An 8,915-nucleotide genomic window follows, 5' to 3' on the forward strand; every position below is an offset into this window, starting at 1 on the left:
TTCAATGGTGAAGTTGGCAATGTCTCGCGTGTACTCGAATATGTCGCATATTTATCATTATATTTAAAAGTGATTTGATAAAAATAATCATGTTCCTATATCAGTGAAAGATAATATTAATTTTATCCACAGCACGTGTATGCTTTTAATTAAATAGCATAAAAAGTCGATGCCTGGTGATTCTAATGCTGTTAACTGCAGTGTACTAATGTATCTCGATAAAAATTCGAATCTAATATTGTAACTTATAATTTTAATACTCGATTTAATCGAAGATTATTGAGACATTTAGCGTCGCGTTTTATTTCATATAACATTTATAACATTTACACGACAGTCCAAGGTTACTCTACAGAACTAGTCAGGGACTAAAAATTCCAACTTTTCCTCGTTAGAAAATAATCGTTATTTATAACTTCTAGTAATTTAGAACGATTCGGGATTGAGCTCGATCTGTTATCTAGCTTGTCAAACAATGAAATCACCTGGAGAGGAAACAATCAAATGTAGATCATACTCCGAGAACCGACGAATACAGAATTCCAAGATTCAAATGAGTAACCGGTTGCGCAAGCGGATGAAAAATCAGAATCGCCGAATTTATTGCCCGATCTTGATTCACGCGCGACATTATAATCCGTTGCGTCACTCCCACTTATCGTTACACGCGTTCCTTCGTCCACGTAACATCACGTTTCGGTGAAAACGAAGCGATACAGCGCTCGACATAAGCAGAAAGAGAATTTGCACGTACGTGTCATAGACTCACCGTTTTCGGTGCCTCGAAGGGGACCGGAAGGACTTCCGCCAGTGGAAACCCCCTCATCTTCGCTGCTGCTGCTGCTACCATCACTAGGACTGTAACTTCTCCTGCTGCCGGTTCCTCTGACGATCTTCTGCCCGTTACCGGCCGTACCGTTGTTATTGTCGTGCATTCTACTCTGCAGTCTCTCGTGTATAGTCCGTACGTGAGAGTGCAGCCTCTGTTGTTGAAGGGAACCGACCGAAAAGTCCAACGGTTGATCGATCTCCGATTGAATTTGCGACTGTCTCTGTACTTGTCCGCATACCGTGCCAGTGACCAAACTCTGCGGTTGACCAACCTGCTGCCCGAGTGGCGATATCTGCTGCTGTTGCTGTTGCTGTTGCTCCTGATGAACGGTACTCGGCGGACTCCACCACTGGTGTCCACCTTGAATCGATCTCCAAGCCTCGATGGTGTTGTTGTTCGTTGGGCTGGTTTGTTTCTGTTTCTGCTGCTGCATCTGCATCTGCTGCTGAGACTGCTGCTGTTGCTGCTGCTGCTGCTGCTGCTGCTGCTGCTGCTGTTGAACCATTGCAACCTCCACCAAGTTGTTGTTCTCCAGCAGATGCATGCTGGGGGTCTGCGTCATCGACGATGGCAGAACGAAAGGTGAAACGACCACCGAGGGCGGGCTCGGCTCCTGACGCTGCCGATGACTGGAATGATGATGTTGATGTCTGTGCTGCTGGTGTTGAACCGTTTGATGCTGCTGCTGTTGGTGTTGAATCGTTTGATGCTGCTGCTGCTGTTGGTGTTGATGTTGATGTTGTTGTTGCTGTTGCGAACTAGATGGTACGACAACCGGAGGCGGAATTTGCCGGACGGTCCGCGCGGCTTCGGCGACCCACCGGCGCACCGCCTCGCTGTCGAGGCCCGCCAGCCCTGCTGACTTTGTTTTCGACTGTCCTCCGGGCGATGATAAACCCTTATCGGGTATCAGGCCGGGTAGCGCAAGGACCCCGGTGCCCGCCACCGCGACCCTGGGTCCCGAAACGCCCCCGTAAGCAGCCAACGCCGCGAGATCCAACGTGGTCACCTGCTGGCTCCTTTTGTCGGACAAGCCTGGTTATTCTTCTCCTTCCTTGCGCCTATTAGACGTCCTTTTTTATCGTTGATCGATCTTGTTGGTCACTGGTGGTATCGCGTTACACTTGCATCACCCCGAGACTAAGTAGGTAAGGTAGAATGTATCTTTACTCATTCGACGTAAACGTCATCAACGCCGCAAGGGCGGAGCGTCTTTAGTCCCAAAATACAAAAACAATGTATTGCGGATGTTTATTATCCTTCGGTATCACAGTATATTCCTAAGCGAAAACACAACATACACTGGTAAACGTGCACAGACTCGTACTCCAGTCCCGGCTCTGTGGTCACACGTTACACGGATCTATCAATCGCGTTCATTGCACGAACACTTCGGCGATGGATATAGTTATTAAACTACTGAACAGCGTGACGAGCGCGTATCGTCGTTGCCTATCGCATAGTTCCTGGCTCCGTTTCCCGTGCAATTCACCTGTCATCGGATCAAACACCTCGCGTCGACTATCTCTAATTACCGCCAGCACCAACTGTCAGCCGTTCCACGAACGATCGGTCCGCCCGTTTCTCACTGACGACGAGCCCGCTACCTGCAGCCTGCGGATATTCAAAAATCTCCCTATTGTCGCTCTGACGTGTCATTGACACAGCGTCACCCATCGGTGAACTCGCGAACAGTCTCGGTGCTACTCTCTCGAACGTAAACGGGGCATACTCGATCGCCGAAATCTCTCCGAAAATCCCTCGAATCCCGACTCGGAAACTGTCACAACTATCACTGTCTCACTTTCAACGCGGAATATTCGAACGAGTATCTCCCGCGGTTCCGTGTTCCACGCGTTTCGTCATAGGTTTCGCAGGGACCGCACGACTCGAACCTTTCTCCTCTCGTTTGTCGTGATGATGATTTCACGGTGTGGAATCGTTGGCTAAAGCAAGAGGTATCGTTATCGCAGGCACACGAGCATCCGCGACGAGCTACGACGGTGGTAGCTACGGCTGCGGCGGCTGGTACGGCGGTCAGATGCTGTCGCGTGCATGTGTGCAGCTACACTAGAGGGCCCACGTACGCCCGGTCGGCCGCCTACCGGCCACGGGGAACGCGAACGCGTACGCGGACTGTCGAGCGCGAAGTGGGGGAGTCGCTGAAAGAGGGAAAGAGATGGTACGGTGGTAACCGCCGGTTGGAAACGCCGGATGCACGACGAAGAGGCTCGACCGGAGCGAAAACCAGCGGGCAAACGCCTGGACGCCGACGCTGGTGGGGAAGCGAAAAGCGCCGGTGGGGAATGATGCTCCAATCGCGACGGAACGCGGATCACGCGCGGCTCCGCCCGGCGAGGAAAGGCGAGTTCTCTGGTCGCGAGCGCGAACGCGCCTTTTTACCTCGCGTGTACCGGCTACTATACTGCTGCAACTGAACCACGGCTAGAGGGAGAGAAGGTGAGCGGATTTGCATATGCGAGAAAAGCGACCAATCGCGGCGCTCGTTGCCCCATCTGTCCCGATATCGCGAGTTACCGATTAGGGCTTTCGAATAAATCCACTGCGAACAACTGACGTCGATGTCCTTACAATGTCCCGTTTTCTCGTCAACATCACACATCACCACTATGCACTTATTGTTAGGTTAGAACGGAGCGCGCCTTTTTGTGCCGCGCGATTAATTCAAATGGACGTCACACAGGTGGCGTTTTTCGACACTAGCGAATTAGTTGCGCGCGCATCTCGCGCGCTACGAAATTATGGAAATGACTCCCCCACCCTCTAGTTTCCGTTTACCGAGTCTTTGTAACGGTTGTTAGACAAAGTTGTCCGCGTTGAGTATCTTTTTTACAGTGTAAAGCGAGGTATATGTATTTAGGCGAAACAGAAACGTAGAGAATGGCGAATTCTGAAAAGACTAATTGGAGTGGTAACCGCAAAATGTCTCTATTACGTTATCTATTGTATTCGTTCGCGGCAGTCTTGAATGTTGCAACGGTCGTTTGGCGGGAAACGGTGTCATGGCGTCGATTACAGAACGCGCGGTATTTCGGAATTTTCGATAAAAGACGTTTTGCAGGACCAATGTGGTGAACGAATTCTCTGCCACGAGATTGATGAACGCTGCCATCCGGTTGATGAATCTCAAGTTAGCAGCCGGTGAGTACCTATAAATTATATACGAACAATAACATTATTGTGTGTCGAATATGTTTGCATTAGAAAATGTCGCCAAACAATTATTAACGCGTTACGAGAATTAACCACACCACCAGCAGCGATAACGTTCAGATACCTATCGAATCGAACGTCTTCGACGAATTTCGAACTTCGAACTTCGAGTTCCATTAAACTTCAAACACCTTCTCGTTCAATTTTTGCGAAATTAACGTCGCGATCTAGAAATACGGTCTACGGTCTATCTCAGACGCCATTATTCTCCGTATCATCCCCGATCCTATCGCAACCCCCCCCGGGAGTATAAAAATATTCAGGAGCCCTATCCCGGTCCGCCATTCCTTCGAGGTCGAAATCTCACCTATCATATTTCCATGCACACACGTCGGAGTCCACCACTCCCCAGCATTTGAATGCGGCATGCGCAGTGCCGATGGAAAAAAAAAAAAGAAAAAATGAGTCGCTTTAAACTGGGCCTTTATTGGTCGTAGCAGCCGCGGCAGTATCCCCGCCCTCGCGCCGCGTTTTTCCCTCGGGTACACAAGCATCCCTGCCATTCTTCCTCTTTTTATCGCGCTATCATATTTCCATACAGCCACCGGCCACCACCACCGGTCGCCACCTCCACTCGATACCCAGCAGCTCGCCCAGATTTGAATCCGGCATGCGCAGTTCCGCGCGCAAAAAGGGCGCTTTAAAGAGGTTCTTATTGGCCATGGGAACGCCAGCCCCACTCCTTATCGCGTGTACCGGCTACCTAACCTTGCGAACGCGGCACCCTTCTCTCTTATCGCGTCTCCTCTCCCCATCCCGCCCCCGCGTCGAGCCTCACCCTCGATGCACCCTCTTCCTCGCGTACGTTCCTTTTTTTCGCGTTCTCTCTGCCGTCTTCCCCTTCGGCCACCCCACCCAACCGTTGCACGACTCCCACGTCTTCGACTAGGAACGAGCGAGCGAGCATCCCCTTGCATCCCCTTTCTTCTCCGCCACTGCCGCGTGCACACCTCCACCAGCCCCCGCGTGCACACACACGCGCGCGCAGAGGGAAAGTGCGACAAGGATAAATAGCGTCGAAGGACGAAGATGAAAGGGAGGCATACCGAGAGGGCGAGGGTGGTGGCACGAGGGGGTCGAGACGGAGAGCGAGCCGGTATTGATTTTAATGACGCCCCTACCTACGCGAATTCACGAAAGAGGCGCGAATAATATCTACGCGCTCTGATTCCGGGAGTCGAGACCTTAGCGAAACTTTATGGGAACGTTTCTCCGATTGTGAGTGCCGTATGCATCGAGAATTCGAATGCTTCTCTTTTTTTCTGTTCCACCTTTCCTCTTTTCTTTTCTTTTTGCTTCTTGTTATGCACGATGGTTGGGGAATAATACGATTAGCAAGTGAGGTTATACCTGTTATAATGTGCTTAATTCTCCTTCGGTCGAATAAAGGGTTCGTGATAAAAAGAGAGGACGATCATATTTATGTATGACACGCGCGCCAGAGGATAAAGGCACTTGCCGAAAATCGAGGTGACTCGAGTGCCACTACACGGAAGGGTGTTCAAATACCCATGCTCGGGACCCTAATCTGAATAAGTCGAACCCTTTTTCCCCGAGCGCGAACCCTCCTTTTTTATTCATCGCGTGCAGGTATTTGCATGACCGGGGATCGCAGGTGCCGTTCCCCTCCGCGTTTCTCATTCACGTTGAATGAAACGAACCTGCGAGGGCAAAGGGGTAACACCGGCGTGTGTGTACGTTATATGGAAATGGATTCGTGATGGTGCACCATTTGCCCGTCAAGGCCGGTGATAGATCCTTAACGCTGTCTCGTCATGTGTTGACTCAGTGAAAAGGTGCACCTGAGTGTGAACTCCTGGTTGCACAGGTGAAATTATGCCCGTAGGGTTTAATCGCACGAGCTTCTGCGTTCGTGAAATTATGCGCTCGCGTCTTTCCACGTTGAAACCTGTTCCTTTGAGAGTAACTTTCGAGAAAGTGTCCGACAATGCGTGATCGTGACGATCGTCATTCCATCTTGTCGTTCTACGGTCGATTGGTGCGGTTTTTTTGAAGGCACCCGGTAGAGACGAGCGGCGAGTCGGTGCCTCCTGACCCCATGACCCTCTCACAAACCCGACGACCTGTCTATACGATGTATACGTGAATTGCAGGCTACCATTCGGCCACCTGCGGCTTCTGACATCTCAAGCAGCATCGGTAGTGACCGGACGAACACCTCTCTTTGCACGCGCGAACACATTCTTTGACAAAGGTGTATTATCCCTCGCCCTTGGCTTTCCTGAAAACCTGTTTGCAGCCGCCGCGCCGCGACGCCTTTGTATTCCCCACGCAACAAGTCACAACGTCGTCAAAATCGTAAAGGACAGAGCCAATCTTTGCCCGTTAATTGCTTCCCACGTCTACGCGAGAATATTTTATGCGTTTCTCTAGCTGTATACCAACTCTGTTTAAAGTTCATTCCACTATATCACTTGCATCGCGAATTAAATTACACGGTGAAACAGGTCTGTGTCACGAAGTTATTATAACATTCACAATTCGTCCTGGCTGAAGTATCTACTATTCTCTATTAGTATTAACAAATTTTAATGAAATATCAGAGTACAAAGGGTAATGTCATTTACCGATATACTCTTACAACCAAAATTCTTGATCAATCGTTATCCGCGAAACATTCTGTTTCGTGATGCAAACGGGTTAAGAGGAACGGCTGAAACCGTTGAAACACTCGTGTTATGTATAATTCGAGCGATTTTTCCATCGAGTCTTCGACCTACATTTCCCAACTGTAACATTCGTTAATCAATTCTTCTGTCGGAGGGTGACGAAGGAGATTTCGGTGAATGGTGAAATTCGAACGAATACTGCGATTCCAATCGAAGATCGTCGTTAACCGTTACACTTTGGGTTTTTTTCGTAAAATGGAGAAGCAAAGAAACGCGAGATTCTTCTGACGTGCCCCCTGCGAAAATTGTTTCGCCCCCCCGAAGAGATGCTTTTTTTTCGACGATCGACGATTTGCCACCCTCCAGCAATAATAAAGACCGCCCATTACGCGGGAAATTAGAGGTTTTGATTCGGTGTTGTGTGCGTGCGAGCAGCGGGGCGAACGTTTATTTCTATCCGGGAAAATTTTAACTACCATTCGTCGGAGATTTCGAGGAGCCAGGTGCTCCAAAACACCATTTCCCTTTGATGATTTGTTGGGACGCGGAAACTGGGCCAATCTCGATAGGATTTCTCGCCAACTTATAAATCAAATCTCTCTTTAGAGAACCCAGGAATCTCGGCGATTCACGATGTATGTACGTTACAGAAAAAAAAGAAAAAAAAAAACAAAACGAAACAGCTCCTTTCCGTAGTCCTTGCACGAGGTGTGAAAATATTTTTTTCCTCTTTAATTCAATTCGTGCGCTTAACAACAAGTACGCGTATCTAAATTTTTTTCTTGCGTTTTATATATTTTTCGTTTATATTTTCTAGATGACATAAAGAGCAATTCAGTTCGATCGCTGATCGAGTTCAGTCCTTTCCTATATTTCGTAACATTTTTTTCATCGATTCCTCTCCTTTCATTGTTCATTCCTTTTTTTCTTTTGTTTTTTTTTTCTCATCCACTTGCGGAAACTCGAGACGCATCCATCGGCAATTGTTCTGCCCGCTTTTTCGCGCGGAGAAAGTTCGTAAGAGGCCGAACTTTACTGGCCCTCTATTCTCGCCGAAAACAGAGCTCGTTCTATTCTCTGTCTCTTTCTCGTCCCTCCCTTGCCCTTCTAATTCAGGTTGAACGATTGTTCGAACGACGTTCAAAGGACTGGTAATTTTACAAAAAAAAAAACAAAAAAAACAAAAAGAAAAGAAAAGAAAAAGAAGAAGAAGAAGGAGAAGAAGAAGAAGAAGACGTAGAAAAAAATCAAATAAACTGTAAAATAGACGGTACTGGATCGTCCAGGATCATGTTTAAGTTTTCCCGGTATTCCTTCATTTACGATTTACCAAAATCATCGTTTCACGCTCGTCCTCGAAAATGGACCTAGGTAGCGGCGATATCGATCAATGCGTTACGACTCTACTAATTGTTTTTACGGTACGCTGTTCCATTCACGAAGAGAAATCCTGCAACTTTTTTTCGTGTTTTTACGACGGGTGTATTCTTCCGCTCTGGGGTTCCGAAACACCATAGCCCGTGGACCATTCTTGCAGTCGTCTGTAATAGTTCAAAGCATCGTCCGAGTAAAAAAAAAAAAAAATCATTTGAAACTATTGGCCAGACGTGTAGAGTAGATCTCTAGTAGAGAAACTAGACCCTGGAATTATTGACTGTCAATAGGGTGATATACTCGGGAACAATTAAGACAATTGGTTACGCAAATCCATCGTTCAAACCTGCGTGCGCAAGGTTTGGAAATCGATTTCACTCGGAATCTACCTACCTACCGCGCGCGAGGCAAAGGAAATTCAAAGGGCGTTTTTTCGAAAAGCGATTAATTCGTTCGGGGCGCCGGGGGCGTGAAATCGAAAGCTCGATTTTCGGCCCGCGGGGATAATAATGAGGTTTCGGTTTTTCGAAACGACGCGAACCGGTCGCTCGTGGATCAAAGAGAGCCGACCCGTAGCCTTCCCCTATCGTCTTTCGCAATTTCAAGGCCTTTCCAGCGTCGACTTCCATTTTCCGGACGGTTCCCTTCTCACACTATTCCGACCACCCTTTTACGACTAGAAAGGAACGCTTCTCTTTTACCATACGACGCTCGGGGACGATAAGCAAACTCGTTTCCACGATTGCGAAATACCTGGTTTTGATCTACCTTTAGTAGCGTTGCTTTGTTAAATATTCTCCCCGAGGTCTTCCAAGTGGACGGACAAATTGGTTAGGGGTTGCAGA

The 8,915-nt window shown here is 48.3% G+C and overlaps 1 protein-coding gene and 1 pseudogene across 1 annotated transcript; one reads left to right on the forward strand and one right to left on the reverse strand.

Annotated features, from left to right (window-relative positions):
• Window positions 1-468: 468 nt before the first annotated feature.
• On the reverse strand, window positions 469-2,888 carry LOC122536996 (putative uncharacterized protein DDB_G0282129). The gene is made up of 2 exons (XM_043669862.1): window positions 770-2,888; window positions 469-485 (listed from the first exon to the last, which is right to left on the reverse strand). Exons 1-2 carry the CDS (start codon window positions 1,392-1,394, stop codon window positions 469-471), a joined length of 642 nt encoding a protein of 213 aa, XP_043525797.1. The 5' UTR covers window positions 1,395-2,888.
• LOC122536991 lies at window positions 1,470-6,209 on the forward strand (annotated as a pseudogene).
• Window positions 6,210-8,915: the final 2,706 nt, after the last annotated feature.

The sequence above is a fragment of the Frieseomelitta varia genome, unplaced genomic scaffold, assembly GCF_011392965.1.
Source record: "Frieseomelitta varia isolate USP_RPSP 00005682 unplaced genomic scaffold, Fvar_1.2 scaffold_883, whole genome shotgun sequence".
NCBI classification, from domain to species: Eukaryota; Metazoa; Arthropoda; class Insecta; order Hymenoptera; family Apidae; genus Frieseomelitta; species Frieseomelitta varia.

Excerpts from the sequence above, each read along its gene's own strand:
- LOC122536996 (XM_043669862.1), bottom strand. The coding sequence starts at position 1,394 with ATGACGCAGACCCCCAGCATGCATCTGCTGGAGAACAACAACTTGGTG.